Source organism: Pongo pygmaeus, chromosome 6 (genome assembly GCF_028885625.2).
Source record: "Pongo pygmaeus isolate AG05252 chromosome 6, NHGRI_mPonPyg2-v2.0_pri, whole genome shotgun sequence".
NCBI lineage: Eukaryota > Metazoa > Chordata > Mammalia > Primates > Hominidae > Pongo > Pongo pygmaeus.
The window spans coordinates 52,526,606-52,541,594 of record NC_072379.2 but is presented as its reverse complement, the minus strand read 5'-3'; the positions used below and the strand labels follow the sequence as shown (position 1 = coordinate 52,541,594).

The following is a 14,989-nucleotide window of genomic DNA, read 5'->3' as shown; positions in this document are numbered from 1 at the left end:
ACTAATGTAATCATAACAAACTGTGCAATGAGCAATATAATTCTAGAATAAAATTATTTCCTATAGAAAACTGTTTTTTAAAAATAGATATTACCACTCATGGTGGACTTGGTAGCATGATAATTATTGGTTTTAGAATGTAAGTTAAAATCCAGTATGTTATGTTTTATATTTTACCTAAAACATAGATGAAAGACTAGCAAAGTGTGTTAAATATTACAATTTCATAGAGCAAGAAAATCATGGCACAAGATAAGCACCCCTTATTTTCCTGTGATATATGTGAAACAAACTGTTCTATTGCTCAAAATACCAAGTGAGGTTGCTATACTTCACTTGGAGCGCACTGGAATGTCATCAAAGAAGGAGATTCATTTGTGAATTGTCAATCCCAAAATGCTGACAGATGTAGGTCAAATTCTGTCTCAGTGAGATAATTGTATAACAGAACTTTTTAAAGGCTCATTTCAGTGGGCCACGTAGTGTCTAAAGAACAAAGAAACTTTGGATGATTTCAGGGAGTTTGTGGCAGTGGAATTTGGTCAAAACTGACAATTCCTGCCTCGCGTCTGAGCTCTGAGCTGGTAACCAGCACTTCTCGCCCCTCGTGTTGCAACATGGGAGGTGCCTGTGCTGTGTTTATGCTTTAGTCTCTCTCCCTTTTGGATTGTAAGCTCTTTTAGGGCAGAAGATGTGTCTGATTCATATTTTCTGTTCCCATCAAAACCTGGCATAGTACCTGGCCTGCCGTAGGGGCTCAAAAATATTAGTTAAACAGATTCGTGGATTTTTGGTCAGATAGATCTGAAATCTGCAGTGATTAACCTGCAGAAAAATCCAAGTTTATAGCCCCATGCCACATGTTTCTAATAGCCATTTGTTTTTCTGCAGAAACTTTTGCCTTATTTTAGATATGCTAAAGCTTCTGGAAGCCGTTTTGTGATGGAACCCTTGTTAAAATTAATGATTAAGGGTTCTAATTATGGTTGATATTTTCCTTTAAAAAATGGGGACATGTTGTGAATCCCTTCAGCAACAAGTTTATGTTGATAATATTTTGTGTGTAATTGGCCACTCTCATTTCTTTATAACACCTTAATCTCAGAAATGCATTATGTGCAAATCTGGCTTTCTTTGATGGTTTAATGAGTTTGCAAATGGACACTAGTGGATTAAAATTACATTCTAAACCAAGGAAATAAATCTGTGGCTTCTCCAGTTTTTTTCTGACATCTGCATGTGACCCTTGGGAAAGCTTTGGTGAAGAGAACACAGTGTTAATGGCCTTGGTGAATGAGTCAGACAAACCTTAGCTCACAGAATTGCCTTCACACAGGGGACGCTGTCCAAGGCTGACATTTTCAGTTCTGCGAACTTCTAGCCAGCTAGAGAGCTCCTATTCCCTTGCTTCCCTACCTGACATTACTTGGGCTAACTGGACAACCTCTGTAGTTGGTACCAATGTAAATATAGCCTGGGAGCAGAGATCGTTCCAGCAACTGAGATGGCAACCTGCTCTTACTGTTACCCAGAGGGAGGACTGCAGGATCCAGCTCTAAAGCTGATCTGCTTTTCGTCCCAGGGGTACCTTTGAAAGGCTCTGTGATTGCTGGTGGTCAGGGTCAATTGTGCAGATGTCTTTAAGAGTGTCTCACTGGTGACCAGAAAGTTACTTTGTCAAAATGACAGATGGGCTGTGAGCGGCTCCTCCGCCCTGCCTATTCCCATGGATGTCAGCTCCATTTACTTGTCAAGATCAGGTATTTTTGTAACTCCCAACAGCGCGTGGGCTTTCACGGGGCAATCCGTGAAAAATCTTCTGTTTCATTGGCTCTGTGGCTTGTTGTTGACCCACAGGAATGAGGGACACCTGAGGACCTGGTGGGTTCACGGTAGGTACGTTATCCAGGAAGGAGACATGTGCTGATGACAAGAGTGACAACCTTCCAGGGCTGGCCTCACAAAGATATGGTTTTGCAACCACCAATTGCCAAGGGAATCTAAGACATTTTGTTTCTGTGATTTGTACGTGCTCACTCTTCTTCTACCCTTGACAGAGAGTCATTTCTGTACACATTTAAAAGGTACATTGAGTCATCTTTCTTTTGATACCAGACAGCCCATCTTCCTATATTGCAGTAAGTCAAGAAAGGGACCATCAAAATAATATCTCCAGCTATCACCTTCTTTAATGTCAGGTCTCGAGCTTTCCTATGGAGTTACCTAATATTATTACCACTTTTAAACTCTTTACCCCCACTCCCTACTCCCTCCAAAATCCCTGTCAACCTGGCCAGAAGATTCTGCACTGTCACCCCAGGACTGGAAAGCCCCACTAATGCCTTCTGAGCCCCAGATCCTACAGGTAGTTGGAGTTGGACCCCCAAAATGTGGTTCATCATCTTCTACTTAGTTCAAAAGAACTCACCAGAAAGGTATAAAAATATTCATAGAATTTCATCGCCCCTTTCCTTTTTGTTTTCCTTTTGTGCAGAGGAAGAAGCAGATTTATTATTCATCATGTGCTGAAGGGCGCCCAGCAGTGTAAAATAACCAGAGGTGTTGAGGAGGCAGCCGGGCCTCCTGCGTGCGAAGCCGCATTGCTTTTCAGGGCTTCCTTCTCCCTCACCCCTGGCCTGCAAATTCTTCCCAGGAGTCTTTTGGAAGTGTTCTCTGCAGCACTGACCCCATCCCACATCCCAGCTGTTGGAGTCTCTTCTGTTAGGAAGAGAGAAGGGTTGACTGAGGCATTTGGGCCCAGTAAAGGCAGGACGCCACCATGAACCCTCTCGGTTCACACGCCTGGCAGAGTGAGATGCAACCTCCCTGTTGGTTTTTTGGTTTGCTTTTGGGAACTGAGCACGGTGGCAGAGCTGCATCTGTGGCAGGGCCCATGGGGCTCGATCCCTGGCTCTGCGTGTTCCCTCCATTCCAGTTACCCAAATGTGCTGTTGCCAGCAGACCCTTTGCTTATACGATGTGCAGTCTAATAAAAAACAGGCAGTGCTACTCTCTTTTGGGCTACTATTTTTATTTGGTGGTTGTTTTTTTTGTGTTCTGCCATCTCTAATGTTTTGGTTCTATTTCAAAATATGATTAAACAGAATGAGGAGCTGTTTGACACTGCCCTGTTTTAAATCAGACTTCTGCTTGAGCAGCCAGGACACTCTAATGGCCTGTGTTTCTTTGTTCTGTGAGTTTCTTGAAAAAGCCAAAAAAAAAAAAAAAAAAAAAAAAAAAAAAAAAAAAAAGCCAGACCTAAATCCTTAAACAGAATAGGACCCAAAACAATCCCTCCAACAAACTAAAGCCCATTAAAAAAAGTGGAAGAGTTAGGTAACGTAAATATCAGAAGGGCCTCCTTATTAATCCCCCATTGCCTCTGCTGGCACGTGTCATATTTTCAAGGTATAGGATCAGGAGAACACTGTCATTTAGTGATGTATTAGGGCCATATATCATCAGAACATCGTCTTTGTAGGGGATATGGGTACTAAAAGACACGATTCTGGCCAGACAGAACCGCAGGGGGTCTTACTTCTTTCCTCCACCCCCCTGCCTTTTTCTTTAATCTCCCTCTGTTTTGTGTTGCAGAGAAGTGAATTTCTTCATGGGATATGACTTGTTGCAAAATAATCGGGGGGCCCCAGTGGGCTTCATAAAGTCTTTTTAAATGTTTGGGCTTCAAGGGCAGCTTTGTTCAGAGTTTGCACTGTGAGCTGGGCCAGAGGAGGCGGTGTTTGCCAGGGCCTGGGTCTCTGGGGTAAAGACTCGTTGAGCCTAGACAGGAGGGAAAAAGAATAACACTCCCAGATGGAGTGCAATGAATTGCGTGATGTTCTTGCAAGACATTTTAACATTAAGTCTACAAAATTATGGCCGTGGGATGCTGCAAGCCTCCCAGGAGAGTACACCCTTCTGCTCAAATCAAAGAAGAAATGAGAGGACTTGGCAGGTTCGGGTCCAGGTTTTGGTCAGCCTTGCAAATGACCAGGCACTCAGCGACTGGGACTTGTTTTGAGTTTTTAAGTCAGAGACTTAATCTGTCTTTCCTAAAAGGCACTCTTTTTACTTCTGTGTTCAAAATGAAACCATAAAGCACCAAGGTTTATAAAGGTCTGAAAATGGGGTGCTTAACAAAGGCAAACATTTAAATTCTTAGCTGAAAGGGAAAGGTGGCTCATTTAGCCTCTAAATGAAGCTATATAGCATAGTGATGAAATCATAGGCTTTGATATCAGAGTCCTGGGTTTGAATCTCTGCCCTGGCTAGCTATGTAAACCTGGGTGAGCCGTTTAACCTCTCCATGCCTCAGTTTACTTACCTATAAGATGTGGTGGGAGGTAAATCAGTGCCTTCTTCAGGCTTGTTTGCAAAGGTTAAATGACAAAATACACAAAACATGTTCAGCATGGTGGGGCATATAATAGATTTTCTATAAATGTCAGGTGTTATTATTCTTAATAGTTCAGCAACCTGCCTGGAAAAACAGTATGTTACTTCATTGTTTGGTTAGAGATGGATCAGCTTTGTTTGTGGCCCTGACTATGGAAGGGATTTGCAAAAGCAGTGGAGGTTGGGCTTGCAGAAAGGTCTGGAAATGCCACTTTACATTAAAGGCTTGAGGTATATTGTGCAAAGGCCACAGTTGACACCTCCCATCTGTTGGACTAAACTCAGTTGGGAAAGAGGTCTTGGGTGAAACCATTTCTTTCAGCTGGGGAGTTTGGGTTCTTTTCCCTTTCAGCTTCATGTTCTTCATTGTAGAAATGGTTTTCTTCATGTTGTCTTTCTATTTTTTTTCAAGTTCTGTTGAGTTGAGAGACATGACCCAGAGCCTTGGACTTGTACACTTAGGGTTTGTGGCTGACCAAACTGCCTTTTATTTTTTTCTTCCAGATATTTCTGTGTAAGCGTTATGGGGAAGTTAATTTTACTATCAGTAATGAAGAATGAGCAAGCAAAAGCTTAATTAAAATAATAAATCATCAATCAAATTTAATACTGCCATTGGCAACCACTGGGCTATCTCAGGGCCCCCCTACCCATGCTCCATTATTATTTTCCAAGAGACTGAGAACAGACTTTGTCCAAAGGAGACAGGCTGGAGCAGGTACAAGCTTGCATTCTCTCCTGTCTGTGAGTTCATGCTCGTTTGCTCAGGATTTCCCCTGACCGAATGTTCTAGAGAGGTCATCACTTCATTTTACAATTTCCAATGATCAGAACTGCTGATAAGCAATGAAATCTCACTGGGTTCAGTGGCTCACAGCTGTAATCCCAGCACTTTGGGAGGCCGAGGTGGAGGATCACTTGAACCCAGGAGTTTGAGACCAGCCTGGGAAACATAGTGAGACCTTGTGTCTACAAAAAAATAAAAATAAAAATAAATTAGCAAGGCGGGTGGTGCATGCCTGTAGTCCCAGCTACTTCTGGAGGCTGAGATGGGAGATCGTTTGAGTTTGGGAGGTTGAGGCTGCAGTGAGCCATGATTGTGCCACTGCATTCCAGCCTGGGTGATGGAGCAAGACCCTGTCTCAAAGAAAAGCAATGAAATCTTGCCCCTTTGGGTCTTTGGTTGCTGCCAACACACTTCTTCTTTCAGCTTTTGTTTCCGTCTCTTCATTCTAGAACCTTGGCTTAAAGTCTGGTCTGCTTACCCAAGTCCTGGGTAATCCCTTCCATGGCACCTCTCATAGGTTACCTTGTACTAGGGCAGAAACGTGGCAGGAGACCTCGCCTGTTTGGCCCAGGTGGCCTGTCCAGAAAATTTGCAGACTAGCTTAACTACGTACTAGTCTATTCCTAAAGTCTTAACAGCCTATTGGAGCTAACCTAATTTGAATATGATACTTCTGTACATTTTAGTGCTGTGCCTTACAAACTAACCTTCCCAGCTGATCCCATAAGCCAGGCTGGGAACTGAGTTCTGTTCCCAGGTCCACTGCTAGCTGCCTCTTTGAGGGACCTGAGACAGCCTCATTGTGTGCCATTTCTCCATCTGCAAATCTTAAGAAACCTGTGAGGATTAATGAAATAATGTCTACAGAGATCTTTAGAAGAAAGGTGCTACGTAAACCTGAAGTATTAGTCTTCTGTTTATGAGAAGTGGTATAATATTGCCTGGGAGAAATTGTGACCTGTGTTCAAAAGGGCTAAAAAGTTCTCTTTGGCTCTTTGGGATCTGGAATTGGGTTACAATGGGGATACTTCAAGGAGAAGTTGACCTCTTTGACTTCATACATAGAGAGACTAGAAATTCCAATGAGAATATACATGCTGATGTGGGATCAGCTTCCCTTGCTCCCTCCTCCTTGGGGCACTTGAAACAAGACATCCATATTCCTAACAACAAATTCCTATTTGAGCCATCTTGAGACACTCCACATGGAACACTATTGTGTAAGTTCTCTGATAATAAAAATTTGAGTAAGCATCAAAGTGTCCTATTTGTGCTCAGCAATGGTGATGGCTTTCGAATCAAGGTGAAGTTCTCTTTCGTGCTTCTCACTGTGCCAGAAGTTACACCGCAGTGTTTGTGTGATCTACTGTTGTCTGTTGTCTTATTTTCCCCAAGAGCTTGTAGGTTTCTGGAGACTAGGAACCTTGCTGCATGATTTCTGTCTCCCTCCCGCAGCAATGAGTATAGTGATACGTGTGCCAAGGCTTTGTTTTTCAGCTTTGGAGTCTCCACTGCTAAGCAACTTTCCCTCTCAGAGTCACCAGGCTGGGGCATCTATCCCAGGAAATTGGCTATTTGGGATGAATGTGGGTCTACCCCCAGGGGTATTTGTATTTTGGCGGGGAATTCTTGAAGGCAGGAAAATCTGTAAGCTCCTCCCCAAAAAAGACTACCGGGATGGAATAATAGGGGACTCCGCCGCTTTATTCCCAGCAGTCACACTACCTGGCCCATGTGCTTCATTGACATATTGAGCATTGTTCACTTGGGCAGAAAAAAATACCACAACCTCACAGTCTTCTTGGTTTCCTGAAAAAAGATCTGTCACTTTGAATTTGCTAGTTTGCCAAATGACAGCTGTTTGCCTCCCAGGCAGGCTTTGCTGTCATCAGAGACAGGGATGGAGGGAAAATAATGCCATCGTCTAGGGGAAGGGTCTTGTGTTGATCTGCCACCTTCAACATGGCTAACCAAATGGACGATCAGCAGGCAGACACGAGGTATTTTCATTTTCACTCTTATTTCAAGAGATTTGTGATGGTGTTTCATAGTCTAAAAATGAAGGATCCGCCCGCAGACATTTCTCCTTCCACTACCCTCATCATATTAGCTGCTGCGTTTTCCTCTCCAGATTTTGATTCTATTATTTTTTATTATAAACGAAAGGTCAAGGAATACTTTTCGTATTCCATATTAGTATTGGTTCTGGAAGAATCTTTGAAAAAAAAATACGTTCAAGACATTGGGGCTTGGAATAGAACAGAAGCATCTCAAAAGCACGTTTTTCTGATTGAGGAAAGCACACAAGAAGGTTTTACAGTGGTGCTCTGCTGTCTTCTCTGTACCCCTCCGCCCTACGCTCATGGGAGAGCTCATTTCCCTCTCCACCAGACACTGGGAAATACTCCCAAGGCTCTGGCGATCTCAGGGCTGCAATTCCTGAGACCGGGGACTCTGTGCTGCCATCTCGTGGCAAATCTCAGACACAGCAAGGTGGCTGCCGGAATCCTGTTTGAACTTGGCTTGCGGCGGGAGCTGTGGTTTGGCTCAAATCCTTATAGAGCTTTGTTGCCAGTCATGTTGATTTTTAAAAAATGTTTTACTCCCTATGCCCCCCTTTTAGTTTTTCATGTTGGCACTTCATTTAATGTGCCTCCAGAGGCTACGTTTTGGGTTTGGATGTATTTGATCAATGTTAAAGAATCGGTTAACTATCTTCCTGAAAGAAGGCGGTAATGCAGACAGACGCCTTTGACCAAAGGTAGACCACTGGCTGGCAACCCTAGGAAGAGGGACACACGGGAGACTGAGAATGAAAGATGCAGTGAGGTTTATTGCTCTTATTCTTGGTTAGGTTTTTTTTTTTTTTTTTGAGTATTCTGACCTTTTCCTTGAGTGTATTTTTGCTACCATTTCTCTTGTTTAGATCTGGAGAGACTCAAACTCAAGCTGGGATTTGGGGAAATGTGTTTGAGGATGCCAGTCTGGCTTTCAGAGGCATGATAGGCACATCTCTGTTGATATCCAAATTGGGACAACTTTCCTTGTTACCAGAAAACAGCTGGTGTCTGCAGACCCTCCCATGGTTGGCCATGACACAGGCCCCTGGAGTTGCTCTGCTCACGTTAGAGAGTTCCTGTCTGGAGCTACCAGGAAGGCACCAATCTCCCCTGGGGCCTGAGGGCAGGATCATTATTTTGTTCTCTTCTGCATTCTGAATGCCTGGGAAGTCGCAAAGTAAGGCATTTAAATGACAGGCCTCTATTTGTATTCCAGATCTGTGTCTTGGGTGACCCTGGGCAAGTTTCCTAACTTTGATCCCTCCTCTGTAAGATGGCCATCATTGGGAATTTTTGGTGAAAAAAATGCACATAAGATTCTTAGCACAGAGCCTGAACACACAGAGAATGAGTTCAGTAAGTGTGAGCCAGTATTAGAAAATGTTTCTTGAACGAAGATGTGAACGGAATGAGCCCTGACCTTGAGTCACAGTGGTGACACGTAGTGCATGTGGGGATGAGGCAGCCCAGGGGGTGAGGGAGTCCTGAAGGCATGGCTTTGCGTGTGCCACTTCTCACCAGAGCCACTGGCTCAAGAACAAGTGTTTTTGTCTCTTGGCAAAATTGGGAAAGTGAATGGAGTGGTCTTAATTAACCTGTGTTTGAATTTACTCTGTAGCTGCTGGACTCAATTAAGAAAATGGAGGAATCAAGCTCTCACCAGCAATTCCCTGAGCTTTTAAATTTTTTTCTTGGAAGGCCCAGGATTCCAAAGACTACTCCACATTCACACCAATCAGACACCAGGGCAATGATCAGATATGGCAGTTCTGTACCAATGTGACCGTTGATAGAATATTTAAAAACTCCCAGTGTAATCAGAGGGGGAAGAAACCCACTAAACCTACAGCTAGGGTTTAGGTTTGTTCTATGTGTGTGTACAAAAAAAAAAAAAAAAAAAAATCCAGATGTGAATCTACAAACCATCTGGTTGGAATAACTTTTGTGCTGGACTGTAATTACAAGCTATTTATTATGAATCTTGGGATCCTGTTATGGATTTTGACTGGCTCCCAGGTTTCTAAGTCAGCAGAATTCCTATATTTAAGCGAGTGTGTGCCTTCCTATTTATCAGATCCCAGATTGTGTCATCACTTTGACTGCCCCGAGAGCTTTGAACTCTCTGTATCTGAAGATTCTTCCCTTCAGAGAGGAGATGCGCTTGGGAGTGGCCCTTGGCTAAGGCCGCAGCCAGGTTGCAGCCAGTTTTGCTGCATGCATAAAGCCATATAGTCCTGATAACAGAAGCTCTGTTAATGAAGTTCTTTCACAATTCTCCTGGGGTGGGAGAGTCGGTATAAAATATAGCTTGCAAGAACTACGCTTTTCAAAACGAAGTCACTGTCAACAATACCAGCAGCATACATACCTGGTGGCTATCTTTGATGACTTCCGTGGGAGTTGGGAGAGATTATTAATTTTTAAAAAATATGTCTCTTTATTTTGAATGGTGACCGTAACAATGTATGACCTTTGTAGTTTAAGAAAAAATTATAAAAATAAATCTAAGGGCTGTGCCTTATAGTTAGCCTTGATGCCACCATTATCATGGAGAAAAGGGGGTGAGGGAAGGAGTTCTGTGGAGCGTGAGGCCAGTATGCTTGGCTTCAGATTGTAGGTCTGCTGTTCACAAAGGGACTGTGGACAGCTCCTTAACCCAGCTCAGCCCCAGTGGCCACAGAAATACTCTCCCCTGACGGCAGTGGTTCTCAACCCTAGCTGAACATTGGAATTACCTGGGAGCTTGGACAAATACCCATGCTTGGTCCTTAGATTAACCAGATCTGAGCTTCAGGGGGTGGGAGACTGTGGCAGTCTTTGTTAAGAACTCCACAGGGGGTTCTAATGTGCAGCTAAGGATGAGGGCCACTGTCTCACAGGATTTTAAGAGTAAATGAGGTCAGTCCCTTGAGGGCACTTACCATATAACAGATCCCAAAAAAAGAAAGAGAGAAAGAGACAGAGAGAGAGAGAGAAGGAGAAAGAGAGAGAGAGAGACTGGATGACTCAGGTCACCCTCCCATCATAAGGACAACCAGTAAATGAAGAAACAAAACAGCAGCAGCAGCCCCTGCAGGTGCGGGGTGCAGGTGGCTGTGGATTGATGTCCTTTCTCTGGGTGTCAGACAAGTCCTAAGACAGTTTCAGGAGAATATTCACCACATTAATTCCAGTGTTCCTTAACAGAAATGAGTGTCGTTTTCTATATGTGCCATTCAGTGGACAAGTTTGAGCAACACCGGTCGTGGCTTATTGTTTCTGTGCCTCAGTTGGCCTTGCAAAAGCCACGAGGGCAGGGAAATAACAGGGCTGATATGGAAACAGCTGTGGGCAGGGCAAGGCCCAACCCTCCCTGTAGAACTCACTTTCAGGCAGTCGTGACTGTGAGTCAGAGGGAATGGGGTTCTGGGACTCACAGATGTTCTGATCTTTGAAAGGAGAGGGGATGGCAACGTGGATTTATTTTAGAATTAGACCCTGGGAGCATCTTAAGCTCTGGAATTCCCAGGGAATTTCAGGGCAGCATAGAAGGTGGACACATTTTATTTTGGAACTGCCTTGGGGTTGGACTGTGGTGCACGAGCTTGGCTTGGGCTCCCAGACTCCAACACACACACACACACACACACACACACACACAAGCTCGCAGGCGCATATGCACATGCACATGCACACACACATACACCTGCAGGCTCGCATGTGTCTCCTTGGTTCTGAGCAAGAAATAGTGAGATCTTCAGAGTCTCATGACATGGAGGTGTACTGGGTACACTTGAGAATCTTCTCAAATTTGTTATCAGGGCTGAGTTTGATTTTCTTCTTTATTAATACATATTCCAAGAGAGTTCTAGGTTCATTTCAAGGTGAGCAGAGCCGGCCAGTTGCTCCTCTCCAACCTGCCCCCAGATGAGGCACTGGTAGTGCTTGCTGTTATCCAGGGAAGGGCATAGGTATGCACACATTTATGTCTTCATCTTGAGTTCCATCTCTCCCTCTGGAAAGCTGGGTAATCTTGGAAAAGTCAGCTACCTTCTCTGAGCAGCAGTTTTCTTGTTTGCAAAATGGGGATAACGATACTGACCTCACAGAATTTTAGTGAGAATGAAAGCCACATCACGTGGCATGTGGTCGCCACTTGATAAATCTCACATTTTGTTGAATTTTTTGAGACAGTATTTTTGGTTCAGGTGCATACAATCCATATACAAACAGGCATATCCATCATGTTTGTATCTTCTTTAAGACATTTTAACAGCTAACCTTTCGGGAAAAAACCAAAGATGCAAATGTTCACCACACGTTCATTAGCATAAGTGCTAATATAACACAGCTGTCCCACAGCTACAAAACACTGACGTCCATGTCTCTGCTTGGTATGTAGAATATTATTTTTTCTTTTACCAAGCCGATCCAATATTCAACTTTGTCATTATTTGAGTTGGAACTTTAGATTGCTGCATTTTAATGCACTCTACTATTAAGGATTGTTGGACGGCCATGTGAAAATATTTTTGTTCTCACGATGCAGTCCTGGCCCAGGTAGCCCAATAGGCAAAATATGGTTTACACAAATATTATTGTTTCTGTAGTGTGTACTAAAAAGAAACCTTAGAATCTGAAGGAGCGGGAGAGAACTTCTCCCTTGGCAATCGGTTATCTAGGTGAAGCTGGCTTTGTAAAAGAAGGGACTTTTCATCTCCTCTCATCTGACTCTGATCTCCAAAGTCCTGTGTTCTTGGATGGGTATTTCTGTTTCAGAGATAGCAAAATCCTATTTGCTCTCACAGCGTTTTCTTGCCAAGTGAAGGCCAGATAAGAGTGGGGCTCGGAAAACCTCTGTGGTGTGTTAGGATTTGGGGAATTCTGTTTGATGTTTATTTCAAATGTCTCATGTCTCTTTTTGTCTAGAACAAGGAAGTGACATGTAAGAGAGAGAAGTGCCCCGTGCTGTCCCGAGACTGTGCCCTGGCCGTCAAGCAGAGGGGAGCCTGTTGTGAACAGTGCAAAGGTGATTGATGTCTTGGCCGTCTTCTCTCCTGGCTGCTGCTTCAGGCATTTTTATTTCTCTTTCTCTCACCTTTCTTTTCACTCAGCTCTTGGCTGGGGTGCACATAGGTGGGGAGGAGAAGTAGGGTGTGTGTGTGTGTATGTTTGTGTGTATGCGTGTGTCTGGGGCTGGAAGGAAGGGGGCTCTCCTGGAGGAGGGATGAAAGTATGTGAGCATCTTCATATTTGGTTTATTTTCTAAGGCAGGTTGTTAAAATGTCGTAGAGAAGAGTCAACCACCATGCCCCTGCATATTTGTACACATGCACATGAGCATATTTTGTCAACAAGTTTCAACACTCAGTTTTTCCAGGCTCCACACTCACCCTGCCCACCTCTGCCAGAGAACTCTTTTAGCCTGTATTTTATCATTTTGGTCCTCATTAAAATTTTCCTTTCCTTCCAAATTAGATCTAAGTCCCTCCACCTGTCTTTGAAGCATCTCTAACGTCTCCTTACTCCAGCCTCATTTTCCATCACCCTCCAGCCCCATGCTCCATCTGGAATGTGCTGTTCCCAGTCTCACCTCTCTCTTGGCCTTAGTGCGGGTCTTTTTTCCCAACCTGTCCAGGTGCTGCCTGTGCTCAAGGTGCTCAGCCCTCATCTGCCACGTTCCCCTTTAGATTTCTATGGCCTCCAGAAGCCCACATGGATACCGCAGTGGTGTGATTTTCCCCCTCTGTGGTTTCATGTAAATCGTCAGCTCCCTGGGGATTTCACACCGTGTATATGTCAATAGCGCTTCACAGTGTGGGGCCACGCAGGAGGCAACATTAGCCCAGTGTTCAGGGTGTGGGCTCTGGAGTCACCCTGCCGAGTCAGAATCCAAGTTTACTGGGTGGCAGAGTGTTCCCCAAATTTCACATCTACTTGGAAGCTCAGAATGTGACCTTGTTTGGAACTAGGCCCTTTGCAGATATAGTTAATTAAGATGGAGTCATGCTGAATTTGGATGGCCCCAAATCCAATGTGACTGGTGTCTTTATAAGAAGAGGAAGAAACAGAGACAGACAGAGACACACAAAGAGTGGCAGAAGCTGGAGTGATGCTGCCACCAGCCTAGGAGTGCCCAGGGCCGCCAGGATCTAGGAAAGGCAAGGGGTGATTCTTCCCAAGAGCCTTCGGAGGGAGCATGCCCTGCTGACACCTTAATCTTGGTCTTCTGGTTTCCAGAACTGTGAGACAATAAATGTCTATTGTCCTAAGCCTCAGGAAACTCATCCACCACATTTCCATGTGAGTAGGGGGAGACATGTACCCTTTCTTGATCTCATCACCTCATTTGTTAAGTGAGGACAGCAGGTTGGGCATGGTGGCTCACACCTGTAATACCAGCACTTTGGGAGGCCAAGGTGGGTGGATTACTTTAGGTCAGGAGTTCAAGACCAGCCTGGCCAACATGATGAAACCCTGTCTCTACTAAAAATAGAAAAATTAGCCAGGTGTGGTGGTGGGTGCCTGTATTCCCAGTACTGGGGAGGCTGAAGCAGGAGAATCACTTGAACCCAGGAGGCAGAGGTTGCAGTGAGCCAGGATTGCACCACTGCACTCCAGCCTGGGTGACGGAGCAAGACTCCATCTCAAAAAACAAAAAAACAAAAAAAAAAAAGAGAAAAAACGAGGACAATTGTGTTGGAGGGACCAACATGGAAAGATGCATTCACCATACTGCATGTCAACATCTCTCAGGTAATAGAAGCATTACTGGTGCCCTTCGCATGCTTGACAAGCTTTCGGTTTGCTTCTCCATGATTGGTTGTGCAGAAGGGAGCTTTCTTATGCTGTAGTGTGTAGCCTTCTTTCCTTCTTGACCTGCTAATTCCTTTATCACCACTCTTTCCTCCTCTTATCTTAATCTTTCAAGGGAAAGAGATACCCAAGACAAACACATTTCCTGAACATTCTTTTTGGGCTTAAGATGATAAGCCTCTTCTAACCAATCTGGACCCAAGAATAGGCCAGTGAGTGCAGTGTCCTGAGTTCTCTTTCTGATGGAAATCCCAGCGCATTTGGGGGGAGGTCAAGAATCTTGCCCTGCCCTAAGGTGGACCTTCATGACGGGGACTTTTGAATGGGTGATAGAGTTTGGCTTTGTGTCCCCACCCAAATCTCTTCTTGAATTGTAATCCCTATATGTCAAGGGAGAGACCAGGTGGAGGTAATTGAATCATGGGGGTGGTTTCCGCTATGCTGTTCTCTTGCTGTTCACAAGATCTGATGGTTTTATAAGGGTCTCTTCCCCCTTTGCTTGGCACTTCTCCTTCCTGCCACCTTGTGAAGAAGGTGTCTTGCTTGCCCTTCACCTTTTGCCAAGATTGTAAGTTTCCTGAGGCCTCCCCAGCCATGCTGAAGTGTGAGTCAATTAAACCCCTCTCCTTTATAAATTACCCAGTCTTGGGCAGTTCTATGTAGCAGTGTGAAAATGAACTAATACAGTGAGTCTGACTTTTCAGGGGCCCTGGGGTGGATGTTAATATGCACCCTTTGTTTTCTCTCTTTCTACCTCATAATACAGTGCTTGTCTCAAGGGTGTTAAGGGACACAGTCCTGTTCACTCTTAAATACTGGAGACTCCCAGTATTTTGGTGAGTTTTTTTTTTTTATTGGAATTGTAACTTATGCTCATAGGAGAAGCCTCAAAAAATAGTCTAAACTGTGAAAAAGCAGGAAAAAAATACAGTCTCACCATCCAGGAATAACA

At 44.2% G+C, this 14,989-nt stretch overlaps 1 protein-coding gene across 2 annotated transcripts in view; it reads left to right on the top strand.

The window, feature by feature from the left end:
• BMPER (BMP binding endothelial regulator) overlaps window positions 1-14,989 on the top strand; it is a 243,224-nt gene that overhangs the window by 20,294 nt on the left and 207,941 nt on the right. For both annotated transcript variants that reach the window (XM_054496801.2, XM_063667397.1), the window contains exon 3: window positions 12,151-12,250. In XM_054496801.2, the coding sequence (XP_054352776.1) occupies window positions 12,151-12,250 (100 nt within the window). The remainder of the gene's footprint in view (window positions 1-12,150; window positions 12,251-14,989) is intronic.